Source organism: Eschrichtius robustus, chromosome 4, assembly GCF_028021215.1.
Source record: "Eschrichtius robustus isolate mEscRob2 chromosome 4, mEscRob2.pri, whole genome shotgun sequence".
Lineage (NCBI taxonomy): Eukaryota > Metazoa > Chordata > Mammalia > Artiodactyla > Eschrichtiidae > Eschrichtius > Eschrichtius robustus.
The window spans coordinates 152,259,353-152,277,383 of record NC_090827.1 but is presented as its reverse complement, the minus strand read 5'-3'; the positions used below and the strand labels follow the sequence as shown (position 1 = coordinate 152,277,383).

General features: G+C 68.5%; 1 protein-coding gene across 1 annotated transcript; it reads left to right on the top strand.

Moving 5' to 3' along the window:
• Nucleotides 1–1,006: 1,006 nt before the first annotated feature.
• On the top strand, nt 1,007–14,440 carry FGFRL1 (fibroblast growth factor receptor like 1). The gene is made up of 7 exons (XM_068543611.1): nt 1,007–1,041; nt 1,615–1,709; nt 10,592–10,864; nt 12,022–12,102; nt 12,211–12,495; nt 12,567–12,920; nt 13,184–14,440. The coding sequence occupies exons 2-7, from the start codon at nt 1,631–1,633 to the stop codon at nt 13,618–13,620; spliced, it is 1,509 nt and encodes a 502-aa protein (XP_068399712.1). The 5' UTR covers nt 1,007–1,041; nt 1,615–1,630; the 3' UTR covers nt 13,621–14,440.
• Nucleotides 14,441–18,031: the final 3,591 nt, after the last annotated feature.

The following is an 18,031-nucleotide window of genomic DNA, read 5'->3' as shown; positions in this document are numbered from 1 at the left end:
CCTGGGCATGCCTGGGAAATGCTGCCTGGGAAATCTTGGGTAAATTACCTGACTTCTCTGTGCCTGCGTTTCTTCATCTGCACAGGACCTCAGTACCCCACATCACCTGCGACTTGGCCCTCCCTGGAGTCTCTTGGGGCCAGAGCGGGGTCTTGGATCTCCCCTCCGCTCCCAACGACACCCGGGGGCTCAGACCTCGGGGCCCTGACGGCCCAGCTGGGGCTCGATCAGGGCCAGCTCTGGAGGTGCGCGGGGTGTTGGTGGCCTGAAGTTGTGTGCTCAGACACGGGCGCCAACGGGTGCAGCTGCGAGGTGGGCGCCGCGGGACCTGGAGGTGCGCAAAGCTGGGCTGGGCCTGGGCGGGGCTAGGCAGATGGCCGTGAGGGGGCGCGGTGTGTTGGACCTGGCTGGGGTGGGTGGGAACAGGCTGGGGGCGGGGCTAGGGGCGGGCCGTGCGGGGGCGGGGGCGGGGCCAGGGGCCGACCGGGGCGGGGCGGGGCCGTGCCCCGGGGAGCCGACCCGCCCGCGGGCCGCCCGCACCGCGAGGGTTAAGGCGGGGAGCCAGGCGGGCGGGGCGGGCGCGCACGCCGATTGGCGGAAAGTTCGGGCGCGGGGCGGGGAGAGGGGCGGGGAGATGGGCGGGACAAGGGGGCGGGACGCGGCGGCCTCGGCGCGCCGATTGGCAGGAAGTTGTGTCGGGGCGGGGCGCGCGGCGGGCTCGGCGCTCGCTCCGGGAGAGTTGACAAAGCCCCGCAGGGAAGGACGCCTCGCGGCGCGGTGCCCCGGGCCCCTCGCCCCGCCGCCCCGGGACCCCGGCCCCGGCCCCCGGACCGACGCCGCCGCCCGCCCCGCCCCCGGCCCCAGCCCCCGGCCCCCGCCCCGGCCCCGACCCGAGCCGCCCGCGCCCAGGTAGCGCCGCCCCGTCCCGAGGCCGGGCCCGGGGGCGCGGGGCGGCGGGGTGCGGCGCCCGGGGCGGCGATGACCGCGCAGCGCGCACCGCGGGCCCGGCCCTGAGCCCCGCCGCCCGCGAGCTCCGCCGAGGTGAGCCCCTCCGCGCGCCCGCGATCCCCGGGGCAGACTGGGCGGGCCGACTCGGGAGGGCCGGGGGCCGGGGCCAGAGCTGGGGGCGGGGGCCCGGGCTGAGAGCGTCCGGGTTCCCGCTCTGCGGTGGGGAGCCACCGGCACCGGCACGCGCCGCCGCCGCTCCCGCCTGGCCCGAGGTCCTGCCAGTGCCCCGCCCCCGCCCCTGAACCCCACGTGGGCCCCCCCCCCCAACGCAAATTTGTCCGCTAATGGCGCAGGCGATTATCTGCGGGGCCGCCGGTGTTGTGTGTCCCGCGGGCAGGGCCCGAGTTACAAGAGCCAGGAATCCAGACGGTGTTTGGAGGGGGGGGCGGGGGAGGTCGGTAATTAGTGTAAACCCTTTGTCTGCCTTTGATAACCACGGTTCCCCCGCCGCCGCTTCCTCCGCCCGGAGCGCGGCAGGGAAGGCGGGGCGGCCCGCACCCCGGTCCCCGCGATCCAGGGCTGGGGTGCGGGCGGCTCCGGGGCCCAAGGCGGGGGGCGGGGCGACCCCCACCCCCACGCAGTGACCGGCCTCTGAATGCACCCCAGGTCCGCACTGGCCGAGATGACGCCGAGCCCCGCGTTGGTGCTGCTGCTGCCGCTGCTGCTGCTGGGGGCCCTCCCGCCGGCCACCGCCGCCCGAGGTGAGTGCTGGCGCCCAGCCCGGCGCCCCGGCCTCCGCCAGCGCCGCCCCTTTCCCTCCGGCCCTGAACCCTGCCACAGTGCCCGCCTGGCGCGCGTGCCTGCGCCCCGCCCCTGCTGGCCCCGCTCTGCCCGCCCTTCACCCGCGGGGCGCCCCAGTGCACCCATGGGACCCTCCAGCTCACCCGCGGGCCCCTCTCACCCACGTGGCTCCCCAGCTACCTGTGGGGCACCCCTCATCTCACCCATGAGGTCCCTCCGGCTCTCCCACAGGGTTGCCCCTCACCCTCAGGGCACCCCCAGCTCATCCGTGGGGCCCCACGCTTGCTGGCAGGGTGGGCTCTGGCCCCAGTTCCCCTCAGGACACACGCACACATCCACACACACATCCCTGCAGTTGCGGGCAGCTGCTCACGGTGGATTCTTGCGTGATGGGCTGTTTGGCCACATTGGACCCAATTAGGCCCCTGGGAACCTGCAGAGACCCCCCTGGTGGCCAGGGTTGGGTGTGGGGACAGTGGGGACATTCTTGGCCTCTGGGACTAATGACCCAGCCCTGTTCCCTACGCCTGCCCATCTCTAGGAAGGTACAGGGTGGGGGCTGGGAGACTGAGTGCCCAGTGCATGGGGTCACTGCACGGTGGAGGGTAGGGGCCTGTCTTAAGGCAGACCCTGAGACCACCTACTCCTGGCTACACACTGCGTCTCTCGGCGTGCACCACACCAGGGCCTGGACGTGGGCTCACACACCTGCTGTGCAAGCGGGCAGGCCCAGATGCCTCCGGAGGGACCCCTGCCCCTGCAACCAGCCCCAGCAAGGGGCGTCCTTGGCTGATGGGTGATGCGTGCCCGCAGACTCCCACCGCCATGCTCAGTGCTGGCCTTTCTCAGCTAGGCGGGACCTGCGGCCAGGCCAGCCCTTTGGGCGTGTTGACCACTCAGGATCGTCCTTGCCCTGTCTACCAGCCCTCTGCGGCTTCGCACCCCTCCCCCGCCGCCGCTGCCGCCCAGCGGGCGCACTGAGACCAACCCGGCCTTATATGGCCACGTTCGGGTGTGGGGTGGCGGGCGGCGGCCCAGGTGGGCCTCATGCCACGGTACCCACCCACCCCCCCCGCCCCGCCTGCCCCGCCAGGGACTGGCTGGCTGGCTTGAGGGTGGGGGCTGCCCAGGCGTGGCCAGGACGGGCAGTGGCCAGGGTACTGCGGACACTCAGGTCATGCCCAGCAGGGCCCCCCCTCCGCCAGTGGCCAGTGGCCTGGACTCTGATTGCTCTTTTATCTGCTTGTTCTCCCCCATCCACGCACCTGCCTGTCCTCTGGCCACTCGGCCAGGGAGGCTCTGGAGGCCACTGGCCTGGCCTGGTCATTGGCTGGAGCCTGAGGTGGAGTGGCCGGTGGCAGCGGGCCGTGGATGGCAGTGGGCAGTAGGGCCTGCCTCGGCGCCAAGGGGTCCCAGAGGGACCACACCCTGCCCTGTGCCCCTTGGCTGAGGCCTCGGGCTCCATGGTGCGGGCCCTGGCGGCAGTAGGGAGGTGGGAGCCCCTTTCCAAGGGCAAGGGCCTCTGTGGTTTTGGGGGTGCGGGGGGCAGTGCTCTTCCTGAATTGTGCTGGCTTCTCCGCCAGGCCTCGACTGGAGGGCAGAGTCGTTTCAGGCCCTTCCCACTTGGCGAGTGAACAGGCTGAGCGCGGACCTTCTTTAGGCTGACAAACCAGCGCAGAGAGAGTTCGGGTGGTTTTTTGAAAGCCGTTTTCCCCGTGGTGTCACAATTTCTGGAATCGGTACATTTCTAGACTCCAATCATATTTTTAAAGTTCCCCTTTTCCCAAAGTTTCACAATCTTGGTGGGTTTGTCTTAAACTGTTTTTTTTTTTTTTTTCAAGTTTGAAAAAAGAATTTGGCTTTCTTCATTTCCATTTTATTTCTCACAGTGAGAGCTCTGAGAGGTTCCGAATGAAATACCTCTTACAAATTACTTTGGAAGAAGTCATTTCAGGGTTTTCTGAGAAGTGCCACGTGTGAACTTCTCTGAGGATGGTGCAGTGGATGGTCTCTGAGTAGCCAGCCCTGGAGGTCCCTCCCTGTCCCCTGGACCTGGCCGGCGTGCCCGGGTGCCCTACCTCCTGTGGGACAGCGAGGACTTGGGGCTGCCCTGCCTTGGGGCTGTGGTGGGAAGGGTCTGCTGGAGCGTGTGAGTTGTTGGGGAAGCATGTGGCCGTCAGGGCGGCTGTGGCGTGTGCATGTGCGTTGGCTGACCTCGGCCTCTGGCCAGGCTGCAGGGGGCCTCCTCCTCCCCTCTAGGTCCCTGCAGGCGGTGCTGTCCAGTGTGCGGCCAGGGCTGAGGTGGACTTGTGGGAGCCCGGCCCAGGCTCTGCGAGGTGGGGATGTGGGCCAGCGGCCCCATTTACGTCTTGCCTTGGGCCCCACTCCTGGAAGGGAAAATAAATCACTGTCCCCTCTGGGGGGAGGAGGGAGCTGAACAAAGTGGCCTTTGGCTGGGCCAGGCTGAGCCTGGGCCGCCCGCAGGCTCTGTCTCCATCGTGGGGGGATCAGTGGGCCTCCGGCTCCGGCCCGGCTCCGCAGCCCTAACGGGGGACGTGTTGGTTTTCCCCAGCTGCAGCCTCAGCCTCCGATCACCTGGGCGGCTCAGGCTCACTGACGTGCTGGGGGAGGCGGGCTGTGGCCGCCTACCCGCTGTGTGGCCATCCACGTTGGCCTCCTTTGCCCCATGCTGTGCCTCGCCTGGTGACTGCAGCCCTGGTGCGTCCAGGTGACGGCCTCCGTCAGCAGGTCAGCATGTGGAAGGAAGGCGTGCCCATGCCACCGTCCCCAGACCCCACGGACACTATCGCCAGCGTGGCCCCACCCTGCCTTGCCCGCCACCCGCTCTTCCTAGTGGTGGCCACCAGGTGCTCCTGGTCAAGCCCAGCCTGGCTTCTCTCCGGGCCCCAGGAGAGCAGGGGCCGCTGTCCTGGGCTACCTCAGGTGGGGTCGCAGCCCGGGGTCCACTGGAGGGTGGTGGGGCGCAGAGGCATGGGTGTCACCCTGGGGCCTGGAAGGAGAGGTGGGGGCCGGTCAGGGTAGGCAAGGACAGACCTCCAGCTGGGGGGATGTTGTGGGCAGAGGTGGGCAGCTCACCGGGGCCAGAGTGGACATCCAATGGACACGGGCGCCTTGGTGTAGTGGGGAAGGGCTGGGCCGAGAGGCTGGTCAGCTGAGGGGGTGTCCTGGGGGCTTTTCCAACAGGACATCGTGGCCAGCCTTCCTGGCTCCGGCGAGGAGTCCTGGGGCCTCCATCCACACCCTGTGCCCCCACTGAGTGGCTGGGGGCAGGGCCTGGAGGCAGGCAGGGGGTGGGGTAGGTGCCTACCCCCCATCCAGCACAGACTGGCCCCCTTGAGGAGATCTGGCCCAGGGTGGGGTTCCTAGGAGCTGTCCCTGAAGCACTGCAGGAGTTGCTCCAGCCTAAGGGCTGCTGAAATCCAGGGTTTCCCATCTTGGCAGGAAACACAGTTGCTTTTCTTCCTGCCGGGGAGTTTATTTCATGAGAGATTTACACAAGCTGTGCGCTGTTGAGTGGCTGAGGAGTGAATAAAGGGGCCTGGGGCAGCAGGCGGGGAGGAGGGACCCCCTCTGGCTCCCACGGTCCTGAGCCCCGGAGGAGCCGGGGCCTGCGGAGCGCGCTCTCCTGGTCTGGGGCCACTGCCAGTGGCTTCCGGGCTGCCCTCTGCACTCGTGCAGCAGCCTGTCCGGGTTGCGGCGGGGACAGTGGGGCTGACTCTGGAGCTCAGCCCGACACAGCATGTGCGCCTTGAGGGCCAGGTGGCCTGCCCCGTGGCCTCCGGGGGCCTGGGGGCGCCTAGCCCGGGCTGGCCTGCTCAGGCCCCATGGCCTCAGTCCTCGCCTCAAGAAGCCCGCCGTGGGCATGGGCTGCCGTGGAGCAGGTATGGGTGGGGGGAGGGGCTCTGGCCTGGGGCTGTGCAGGCCGGGCTGCTGCGTGGGCTGGGTCTTCTGCTGCCATAGCCATCGCCCTCCCCCTCGAGGTTCTGCTTAAACGCCCAGGGGCTCCAGGCTCAGGAAAATGTCCTCGTCTCACCTCCGAGGTGACTCCGGTACCTGGATCGGGGCCCCCTGGGGTGGTCTGGGCCCCGCGGCGCATTACCCTGTGCTCTGGGTCCAGTGCCGGCAGGTGTGGGAGGCCCCACTGGACAAGGGCCTTCTCGGTCCTTTGGCAGCTGGGAGCGGGTCTGGGTCAAGTGATGTGTGTGAGGTGGGGGTGGATGGCGGGGTGGGTCCGCGTTGAGTCTGGTGGGCCTGGTGAGATCTGGACACCCGTCGGGGGCTGCCCGGTGTTCAGCTGAGTCCCTTGGTGAGGGCCCGGGTGCTTTGCGGTCACTGCCCCCTGTTGGCAGTTCACATGGGTCCCCCCCAGGGCAGTGGCACCGTCAGGGTGATGCGCCGGGCCTCCCGTGTCGGTCCTGGGGATGGTGAGGGTGAGGCGGAGGAGCCCTGAAGCTGGGGGTCCACTGAAGGTCCATCTGGGGGCTTCCAGAGAAGAGGACAGACCCGGAGGCCCCCGGTCTGCCCGCCCCCCGGTGCGCGGCTGGGCAGCCGGCTTGCTCGGTGGGTCAGGCCGTCCCTTTGCCACGCCCAGAATGGCCTGGTTTCTGGGGCAACCACCTGTCCTGCGGGTCCTACCAGTTCCGCCACAGGTCCCGTGGGTCCAGCCCCCGGGGGCCGCCCTGGGCCGGCTGGTGACCGGGAGCCTGTGTGCGAGTGCGGGTGTGCACGTGTGCTGAGCCTGCCCCCCTCGTGGCAGCCCTGGGGTGGTCCTCACCTGTGCCCCCGCCCTGGGGCGTTCCTGTCCTTCCCCCCCAGGCCTCGCCTTCTTGGGGAGGGTGCTGGCCCTACAGCCTTCCCAGCTCACCCGCGGTGCCCGGTCCTCACTGTGAGGACCACCTTGGGCGCCCGCACCCCCCAGAGAGTGCCTACCTGCCCTGCCTGGTGCCAGGTGCCTGCCCCCTCCCGGCCCCCCAGCCAGGGCCCAGCGCCCCTCCCCACGCCGCTTACTGAGCTGGCCCTGCACAGCGGGACGGTGGCTTCTGGCCGGCCGCCCTCACCCCGCAGCCAGGCCCACGCTGGTTAGCCCGACGCCCCCCCCACCTCCCCCGCCCCCTGCCAGAGAATTCCTTCCAGGCTGGAAATTTCTGGGGCTTCGCAGGGCTTGCGGGGGACGGAGCTGCCCGGATGAGCCGGCCGGTGCTTCATGCACCCTCATCCTCACCTGGGTTTGCGGCTTCACGGGGCGACGGCTGAGACCACCGGGGCCTCTGTGGTCCCTGCTGGTCTCTGGCACACGGGCCCTGGAAGAGGGGCGATGTCTGGCCCGGCCCCTCTTGAAGGGAGCTTGGGGGTCGGCAAGCCAGGTCCCACAGAACACCCTGGGCGGTGGGGAGGGGGTGGAGCCCGATGCTTGGGACCCCTCTCACCCCTGCCACGGCCAAGCCCCTGACAGACCGTGAACAGAGCGGGAGCGTGGGTCCAGATGCAATGGCCAGGGCAGGCCACCGTGCACCTGGGGGCGGGGAGGGAGGAGAGGGTGTCGGGAAGGTGCGCCAGGCTGGGCAGAGGCCGCGGGGCAGTGAGGTGTGGGGTGCTGAGCTTTGGGGCGGCCCCGAGGGCCTGTGGAGACGGCTTGGGGGTACGGGGTGGTGGGCATGGAGTGGGCCACAGCTGGGGGTCCCTTCTCTGTCCCTGCCAGCACCTTTGCCTCCCTGGGCCCTGGGGCAGGAGGGGTATCAGCTGGGGTTGCAGCCGGGTCTTGTTACACTAAACAGGGGAAAGCGGTGCTCCTGGCCAGGCAGGGGGAGGGGCTGTGGGCCTGGGCGTCTGGAATGCTCAGAGGTGGGGTGTGTGTGTGGGGGAGTCTGCATCCACTGTTGGGGTGTGCATCTGGGGGTCGGTGTGACAGGGTCTGTGTGTGACAGCAGCTCTGGATGGCGGCTGGGAATCCAAGCTGGGTTTGTGGGGCCCTCGGAGCGGCTGCCCCCCATCCCCCCCAGTACCCCCATTCCTGATCATGTTTTCACAGCTGAGGGTGAAGGAGGATGGAGGAGAGGAAGGGGCGACACCTTCCCTGCCCGTTACGTTCAGCCCCCCATCTTGGGGTGAGACCCTGCCCCAGCCTGCCTTTGCCCCGCGTCTGCCCTGCCTGCGCCGTGTGCCTCCTGCCTGTGCCCGCGGCTTCCTAGGGCTGCGACTGCGGGTGGGTGCAGGGTTGGGGCTTCCTGGAGGAGGTGCTCACGGGGAAGGCGCTAAGGCTGCGTCAGCTGCCCCCACCCACATGCCCTCCAGGGGCCTGCGGGTCTCCAGCTCAGGCCTCAGTTTCCCCGTGGCTGAGGGGTGGGAGGCCTTGTCCAGGTGGAACAACAGGGCTTGTGTTTCCCAGGCTAAATATAGAGCTGCAGCAGCCGTGCTGGCGGCCAAAATTCCCAGGAATCTGGGGGGCCAGGCCTCCCGCTGGTGAGCCTGCTGGGGGGTCTCTGCAGAGGCCGGGGTGGGGGGCAGGGCCCCGGCCTCGTGTCTGGGTCCCCCGGAGCCCAGGTGGGGGTGGGGAGGGGTGAGGCTGGCCACAGAGGGGAGGGGGGCTGTTTGCTTTAGGATAAGGCTGGCTCCAGCCGGGGCCTCTGGACGGGCGCTGTCTTGTCCCCCTCACTGCTCACAGGCCGGCCCATGGGGCCACACTTCCGGCCCATCTGGCGGTCACTTGGCTCTGTCCCTCCACTCCGCAGGACCGAGGGTGGCGTCCCTGCCGCCCAGTAGGTGCCCCCCAACAAGGTCTCCTCTGGCGGGTGGGGAGAGGGAGGGGCCTCACTGTCAGGCTGGCGCTTTCTCTGCCACTGAGGCGGGCTCCTTCGGGGGTCGGGGGTGTTGAACCAGCCCCCAGTGGTGCCCCCGCGATGCCGCTGGGACAGGCAAAGCCCCAGCAGGGAGGGGTGCTGTTCCTCGTGCGGGCACCGTCCTCCCCACATGCCTTCCGGGCCATTGTGTGTGTCTGTGTGGACATGTGTGGGTCCGTGTGCCTGTGCTTGTGTGTGTGTGATCCTTGCACCCAGGTGTCAGCCTGGGAAGGGCTGGGGGGTGCCCTTTTGTCCTGCAGCCTGGGAGGCCCCTGTGAATGGTGGAATTTCAGGCAGTGACAGGTGGTGGACAGGGTCTGCCTGGGAATGAGGCCCGGACCCTGGGCGGCCTGGGGGGCCTCAGAAGGTCCACTTGTCTGGGGGCCCTGAAGCCTCTCCCACTGTGAGCTGGGTAGGTGCCTGGGGGGCCCTGGAGACAAGTGAGTGATTAGGGAGAGGCGGGTATCAGGGGAAGCCAGAGGGCTGGCTGGCTGGCTGGCACCTCTGGCACGGCCCACCGTCCAGGGGCTGCATGGAGGGGGTGGGGCCACCCGAATGGGGCAGGATGTGGAGGGGGGAGGCTGTAGAGGGAAGGTGCCCAGTGTCTCCGTGTCTCTCACACCCCAGTCCCCTGGAATCAGAGACTCGGGACCCCCTCCCCACCTGGGGCCCCAGAGAAGGTGAGCCCTGGGCTGTCAGCTCCCTCCATCCAAATGGGGATGGCCCCCTACGCTCCCTGCGCACCCCAGGCAGAGGCGACGGGGGCCCGTGCTCTGTGAGAGTCCCTGGGAGCTACAGTCTCTGGGGGACCCACAGGAGCACTTTGGTTGCAAAGCGGCAGCAGAACCAGCTGGCAATTGCATGTTGAAGAAACACCAGCTGGTTATTAAAAACACATGCCGCTCTCAGGCCCTGTAGCGATAGCATCTCAGAGCAGCCGTGCCTCCGGCACCTCCGTGTGGCCAGGGCTCGGGACCTGGCCTTCACGGCCTGGAGTGGCTGCCGTGCGGGGTGGGTGCCCCTTCCAGTGGCTGGTGGGCGGAGTCCTGGGAGCCGGGCCCAGCCAAGCCCCTGGGAAGGGCAGCTGGGTGCCCGTGGCTGCCTCTCCTGGTCTGGAGGGACCGTGGGTGGGTGACCACGTAAGAGCCCTCCACCCCTCGTGGTCTTCCTGTGGTGCAGGGGCCGCAGACCAGCCCCAGCTCAGGGCGTCAGGCGTGGCGGCGCAGCAGGGAGGGGACTGAGGGTCCACCAGGAGATCGCGCCACAGCCTTCTGATGTCCGCAGCGTCCTTCCCAGCTGACCCGTCTCTTGCTGCCCTCTAGGCCTGGTCATCCCCCTTCTCCCTGGACTTGACTCCAGAGAAAGTGAGGCTGGGTGGACCCGGACCGGCGCGGACAGGGATGGGTTTCTTCCCGCCGGTGAAGGGCGTCATGGCCTCAGCCCAGGACTCAGGCTTCTCCCACGGCAGACAGTGGTCACCCAGGGCTGGGATGCCCAGCTGCTTGCCCTCTGACCAGGGCCTTGGTGACCGGGTGTGGCCTGCCTGGCAGCAGGGAGGCTCTTGTCCAGGCAGACAGACCCGGTTTGATGCAGCCCATGCACACACAGGCACAGACGTGGGCCACCAGATGCAGGGACGCTCACACGTGCACACACACACACAAACGGGGTGCCTGCAGGGAGGTGGTGGGGGCCGCCCTCGCTCGCCTGTGGACGTGCCTCCTGGGCGAGCCGCTCCTCCCCCCTCCCACCCCCACCCCCACCCCCACCCCTGCATCCTGGCTCCCGTGCGGGAGCGCGGTGGGCCCTGGGTGAACGCCGCCTCCTGTGGTCTGGGAGCTGGGTAGGTGTATCTGGGTGGAGTCCTGGGGTGGGGACCCGGCAGGGACAGCCCTCCCCCGGCTCCCAGTGCCCACGCCTGCCTTGGCCCTGACCGACCGCCTGCCGGTCCCCTCCTCCCTGACCGAGCCCTCTGACCCCCACAGGCCCCCCGAGGATGGCGGACAGGGTAGTCCCGCGGCAGGTGGCCCGGCTGGGCCGCACTGTGCGGCTGCAGTGCCCCGTGGAGGGGGACCCGCCGCCACTGACCATGTGGACCAAGGACGGCCGGACGATCCACGGCGGCTGGAGCCGCTTCCGCGTGCTGCCCCAGGGGCTGAAGGTGAAGGAGGTGGAGCGGGGGGACGCTGGCGCCTACGTGTGCAAGGCTACGAACGGCTTCGGCAGCCTGAGCGTCAACTACACCCTCGTCGTGATGGGTCAGTGCTGGCCGTGCCAGGGCGGGGCCTGCCGTGCGTGCCTAGTCAGCTCGGGCGGGCAGGCAGACCTTCCCTGTGTGCCCACCCCTCACCCTGCGTGAGCTCGGCCCACGGCCCCCAGCACCAGACCCGTCCGGCTCCCCGCCTCTGAGCCCGGGACACCAGCCCCAGGCTGGGCCCCGCCCCCGCAGGCCTCACCTTGGGGTTCCCCTTCCTCCCGACCCCTTCTCCCCCAAAGTTCTGCTGACCTGGGGGCCAGGGCTGGCTGGGGGGGGGGCGGCAGGGGTGGGTATGGGGGCCCCAGGTGATGGTCCCCCTGAAGGGCAGCCTGGCGGGGCAGGCGGGCCGGCAGCCTTGGCGTCGGCCATGACTTTGAGGCTCGGGTTTCGGAGTTCAGAGGGGCCGCTGGGAAGGAAGGGCCTTCTGTTCTCCTCTGCCTCTGGGGCCCCGGCTTGGGGACCGGGCGGCGCCCCCCAGCAACACGCCCTCCACTCGCTGGTACCGGGCGCTGGCGCCTGGCCCTCCCCCACGGGCTCCCGGGCGGGTCCCTCGGGGCAGGCTCCCTGGCAGCACAAAGGAAGAGCCTGACCCACGCGCCCCTCCGCTGGGTTCCGGGGTGGGGTCTGAGCGCCTGGCCTTGGTCCTGGGCCGTGGAGGCGCGGCTGTCACTGGGAGGGGGGGCATTCCTCGGCACGCCGCCCCCCCTCAGGCCTCACAGGCCTTCTCTGGGCTGTGGAATGGGAGTCCTGTGGGTGTCCCCCCAGCGTCCTTTCAAAGGGGAGGATGGCCAGGCGGTATGCGAGCCATGTCAGCTCTCCTAGCCCTCGGCCCCTTGATGTGGGCTAGGGTTACTGCAGCTGCCGGCTGGGCCTGGTCCCCACCTCCCCCAGGCCCTGCAGACCCCCCGGAGCCAGGGTGGGGGAGCCAGATCTCCGTCCCACCCACGCCTGTCGGGGTCACCTGCACCCAGGGAGTGGGCCGGGTGGGCGGCTTCTGCCCAGCTGTCTCTGGGATTCTGAGATGTGGGTGTGCACCCATGGCCTCCTGCTGGCGTTTCTAGAACTTTCCCAGCTGGGCCTGAGGCTGGGGCCTGGGAGCCAGTCCTGGGGTCTTACAGGGGCTGCCGAGGCCCCTCTCATGCACCCTCCCCTCTGCAGACGACACCAGTCCAGGAAGGGAGAGCCCGGGGCACGACGGCTCTTCCGGGGGCCAGGAAGACCCAGCCGGCAAGCAATGGGGTGAGCACGGGGAGAGACGTCACCATCTTGGTCGGGGGGTGGGGCTGTGCCTCCACCCCAGTGCCCGCTGACTTCTGTGCCCCGCCCGCTCCCCCCCACCCCGCGCAGCCCGGCCCCGCTTCACGCAGCCCTCCAAGATGAGGCGCCGGGTGATTGCGCGGCCCGTGGGCAGCTCCGTGCGGCTGAAGTGCGTGGCCAGTGGGCACCCACGGCCCGACATCATGTGGATGAAGGATGACCAGGCCTTGACGCGCCCGGAGGCTGGTGAGCACAGGAAGAAGAAGTGGACCCTGAGCCTGAAGAACCTGCGCCCCGAGGACAGCGGCAAGTACACGTGCCGCGTGTCGAACCGCGCGGGCGCCATCAACGCCACCTACAAGGTGGACGTGATTCGTGAGTGCCGGGGCCAGGGGTGGGGGTGGGCTTGCGCCCGGGGGCTGTGCCCAACGCATGTCCCTGCGCAGAGCGGACGCGCTCCAAGCCCGTCCTCACGGGCACGCACCCCGTGAACACGACGGTGGACTTCGGAGGCACGACATCCTTCCAGTGCAAAGTGCGCAGCGACGTGAAGCCGGTGATCCAGTGGCTGAAGCGCGTGGAGTATGGCGCCGAGGGCCGCTACAACTCCACCATCGACGTGGGCGGCCAGAAGTTCGTGGTGCTGCCCACGGGTGACGTGTGGTCGCGGCCCGACGGCTCCTACCTCAACAAGCTGCTCATCACACGCGCGCGCCAGGACGACGCGGGCATGTACATCTGCCTGGGCGCCAACACCATGGGCTACAGCTTTCGCAGCGCCTTCCTGACCGTGCTGCCCGGTGCGTGGGCCCCGCCCCACCCCACCCCACCCCACCCCACCCCACCCCACCCCACCCCACCCGGGCCCCGCCCCGCCCCACCCCACCCCACCCCACCCCACCCCACCCCGGCCCCACCCCACCCCACCCGGGCCCCGCCCCACCCCACCCCACCCCACCCCACCCCACCCCACCCCACCCGGGCCCCGCCCCACCCCACCCCACCCGGGCCCCGCCCACACGTGACGCTCCCCTCCCCGCCCCCTCCTCGGTTTCTCCCGCAGACCCGAAGCCGCCAGGGCCGCCCGTGGGCCCCTCGTCCTCGACCACCAGCCTGCCGTGGCCCGTGGTCATCGGCATCCCAGCCGGCGCCGTGTTCATCCTGGGCACCGTGCTCCTGTGGCTCTGCCAGGCCAAGAAGAAGCCATGCGCCCCCGCGCCCGCCCCTCCGGTGCCTGCACATCGCCCGCCCGCGACGGCCCGCGACCGCGGCGGGGACAAGGACCTGCCGGCACCCCCCACCCTCGGTGCCGGCCCCGGTGTGGGGCTGTGTGAGGAACTCGGGCCCCCGGCGGCCCCCCAGCACCTGCTGGGCCCGGGCTCAGCCCCCGGCCCCAAGCTTTACCCCAAACTCTACACGGACACGCACACGCACTCACACACGCACTCGCACGTGGAGGGCAAGGTCCACCAGCATCAACATATCCACTACCAGTGCTAGGGTGCCTCAGGGTGGGCTTGTGGGGGCCCGGCCAGCCGGGCAGGCTTGGGGCAGGGGCCACAGAGGAGGATGGACTGCGGTGAGAGGCGCCCCACGTGAGACACACACACACCTGGACGCACACACATGCATGACATACCTCTGGACACACACAACTACACACACACACACACACACACACACACACACACATTCAGACTAAGAAGCCTTCAGGAAGGTCTGTATCGTAACTCTGCAGTGCGCATGTAGCGATGGGCTAGCTCATGAAGGAATCCCTTGGCCCCGTGATAAGGATTTCATGGGGGCCATGGTCACCCCCCCCACCCTGGCCTGGCAGGAGATCTGAGAGGCACCCTGGCTTTGCAAACCAAAAACTCCGACCCCCTTCCCTACGCCTGCCCGCCTGTGTCCCTGCCCAGGCTATTTTTGCCACCACCTGTCCTGGGTGTCCAGGAGTCCACCAGTGCCCTGGGCAGGGGGGTCGGGCGGAGCAGTCCTAGGCCCCATCCTGAGAGGCCGGAGCTGGCTGGGGGTGCCTCCCGTCCCACTGCCAGAGAGAAGGGGCCCTTGATATTTATATTTAAGAAATTAAGATAATAATATTAATAATGATGAAAGGAGGGCTGGGCCACAGAGACTCGGCCTCTCCTGAGGCCCAGGACCCACCTGGCCTTTTGGAACCACGCTGGATGTCCACCTCGGGACCGGGCATCCATCACCCCACTACCCGTGGCGGCCCCAGGCCTCTGTAACTTTATATAGAGTTTGAGCTGAAGCTTCGTATATTTAATTTATTTTGTTAAACAAGAAAATGTTCATCCTTTCCTCTAAGCTGGTGTTTCTTCCTGTGTTTGCATCTGTGCGTGAGCATGTGCCTGTTTATAGGATGGATGGGGGAGCTCTCAGGAGCCCCATCACCAGGCCTTAGGCTCGGGGGCTGAGGCCTGAGGGTCCCCAGGTCCTGCCATCAGTGCCCTGAACCGAAGGACTCTTCCCCACTCACCTGCATGCGCCTCCCTGGCCAGCCAGCGTCCTGCACATCTGGCCCGGGGGGGGCCCCCCAGCCCTCAGTGCAGGGCCCGTGTTTCTCCCGTCCCACATTCTGGGGTCCCCTGGGTGGCCTTGGTGGGGAGGTGGGCTAGGGCCAGTTGCCTGCAGGGAACCGTCCACCCTGGGTGTGCACCCGTGGCCTCGCTCTCTGGATGAGGAAACTGAGGCTCTGACTCACTCAACCAGCAGGCAGGGGTTGGGTTGCCCCTGGCCCGGAGGTTCTGGAGCATCTTGAAAAGAGCCGGTGCGATTTTAGCGAAGCCCCCTGCACGGTATGTCGGAAGGTCGGCAGGAGGGGCGAGCCCGAGCCGCTGGTTCCCAGCGCTTCAGGAAACAAGCCCAGGCTCTGCCTGACCCGCCGGTCGGGGTGCCCGCCATCCTGCCCAGGCGACGCTGGGCCCACGGCTAGGGCCGAGTCTCCCCTCCTCCGTGCCTGGGCAGTGAGCTGCTGCCGACCCCCTGCCTCCTCCCCAGCTCCGGGCTGGTCCCCTCCCGCTGCTCTAGTCTCCCAGGGCTCAGTCCCCAGTCCCCTTGCCCTTCCTCCACTGGGACCCCCATGCAGTGCAGGATGGGGTCCCTTGTCCTTCTCAACCTGCCCCCATCCTTTGGCCTCCCAGGGGGGACCCCACTCCTATCTCTTAGGAGGCAGGGGCTAGCTCTGAGGTAAGCCCCACTGGGGTGGTCCTGACTCTGTGGGCAGTGACCAAACTGTGGCCTGGTGACGGAGACCACCTATAGTGGGCACCGCGGGAGACCTAGGGCCTGGCCGGCTGTGGGGAGCCGGGCTGCAGTGGCCAGGGGGGTAGTGTGGGCTGCAGGCAGCCCGCAGCTGGTGACCGAACAGATGTTCCCCAGACAGGACACGCTGCAGCCGACGCCTGGTTGGGTTTCAGTCTGAGGGGGTAGGGTGGGGAGAGGGTAGACGCTGGGCAGTGGGGAGACCTCAGGCTGTGGGCCATCTTTGGGTCACAGGGCGTGAGCTGCCCCCTGCCCAGCACCCCTGAGGGTACAGTCCCCCAGAACCTCAAAGGAGACTCTGCCACTCCCAACCCTGTGCCCTTCTTGGCCTGAGAGACAGTGCTGTCTACCTGGGCTCACGTGAGGACCACCCTCATCATCTGCCCCAGGGAAGCCTGGGGGGCTAATGACCTGACAGGCCCATCAGGGCCCCGGGTCCTGGTTTTCGGGAGACCAGTGGCTCCGGGCCCATGCCCCAGTGCCCTTTCAGGAGAGAGGGCTGCTGATGGGCTGGTCATTCTGTGGACATGTTAAGGTGCCTGGCTGGGCGCGGGGTCTGGGCGACCAGACAGACCCATCCTCTTGGGGCTGCCTGGCCACCACGAAGCCCACCAGGACAGACGTCTGCTCATTGGGCCTCCAACTGACCGGCCCCCCTCCCTCTGTCCAACACCCCCTTTTCCTTCCCTCTCCCTGGCGCCCCGTGCCCCTTGGGGTCTCCCAGGTTGTGCGGGGGCGGAGCCAATGGGAGCGTCAGTGGGCGGGGCCAGGCGGCAGGCGGGGCCAGGTGGCAGGCCAGGCCGGAGTGGAGAGTCTTTGGGCTCCGAAGGGCAGGGGAGCCCAGAGTGGCATGAGGAGGGGCACCGCGGCAGAACTTCACCTCCTGGGTTCTGAGGCACCGCACCCTGGCTTCTCCTGCCACAGTTGCCCCTCCACAAACACCAAGGCCAGGCCCTAATGTGCCCTTGGCCACAGGCAGAAAGACCAGGGCACAGCCACCCATGATGCTACCAGGACCCCCAACAGGAACAGAAATGCCTCCCGTGCCCAGCTCTGTGGGGTTCCCTGTGGGGTGGGAGTGGGGGCCCCCAGTCTCAAGGGAGAGGAGGGGGATCCAGCTGTGTCTCAGAGTGACTCCCAGGCCAGACTGGGAGTCAGTGTCTTGAACTGATTTCACAGCCACTAATGGCTTGTGCTGTTGAGGCTTCTGAGAGCCATTTGGGCTGAAACTCCCGATGTCCATGGTGGGGGTGCTGGGTGCTGGGTGGGTGGGTGCTGGGTGGTGGGGTGCTGGGTGGTGGGTGCTGGGTGGTGGGTGGTGGGTGGTGGGTGGTGGAGGTGCTGGGTGCTGGGTGGTGGGGGTGCTGGGTGGTGGGTGCTGGGTGGGTGGGTGCCAGGAGGGAGGAGCCCCGGGGCCAGGCCAGCATCTTCCCTCTGATCTGGGCTGTGATAAGCTGGTCCCCTTGAAGCCTGGTGACCTTGAAAGGGCAGCCCAGGCTCTGACACCCTCGGGTGTGACTGCTCCCTCCCCACCCCCAAGCCCCGCAGCCCAGCCCTCCTGGCTTCAAAGGGGTGGCCGAGAGTCTTGTGCAGCTGTCCCAGAGGGGGGGCCTGAGGCTGATGTCCAGGGACCAGGCCATGTGACAGAAGCTGAAGATGAGGGGACGTGGGGCCACCACACCCCCGTGGACCTGGGGTTGGGAGGGCCTGGCAGGGGATCAGAGCCTTGTCTGGGGGCCAGGCCAGGGGACCTGGGATGGGAATGCAGGATGTAGGAGACAGGAAAAGGGACAGGAACATAGGACATGGGGTCGGGACCAGCACAGACTCGACCTGGGACTGGGGGCATGGGGTCAAGGACCTGCAGGCGCCAGCCAGGCTGCCCCAGCCCCCCGGGTGGCGTTGCCTGGGGCTTGCAGGGCCCTGGACCTGCTGCGGGGGCTGAGGTGGCATGGAGGGGCTGGGCCCCGAGGGGCTGAAAGGTGAGCGCCCCCGGCGGACCTTGCCCAGACCCAGGGCGTGGGCTGGGCTGCCCTGGGACGCACGGGCCTGTGGGGCGGGCTGCTGCAAGGTGTGGTACGGAGACAGGGGACTCCCACAGGGCCAAGCTTGTGCGGGGGCCGGGCCCCCGGGCTGGGCTGGGAGGCAGCCTCCGCCCCATGCCTGGCACCAGCACCTGGCACGTCCCTGCTGCATATGGTGGGCAGGGACCGAGGCTGCTGATCACGGGGAGGGGCGGGGATTGGGCAGGGCAGGGGCGGGGCCTGGCAGCTGGGGGCTCCCTCTGTGCCCCGTGCTGACCTCACCCGGTGCCGGGTGCCCGTCCTGTTCAACCGCCCAGGCCTGGCTGGGCTCAGGGCCCTCACAAGATGGGCCGGGTGTCAGGGGAGCTGAGGGCCAGGGCCTCTCCTAGGAGCCCGGTGAAGGTCCATGCATTCCTTCCCCAGATTCAACCCCCATCCTGCCAGCCCCACCCAGGCTGTCCCCCACCCCTACGGCTGCCCTGCTGAGCCCTCTCCAGCCCTGCCTTGGCTCAGAGACCTCCGCAAGCCGGTGCTCCCCCCGGCCCAGCCACCCTGACCCCTGGACTGCCGCCGTCTGTGGAAGGGAGGGTCGACCTCCC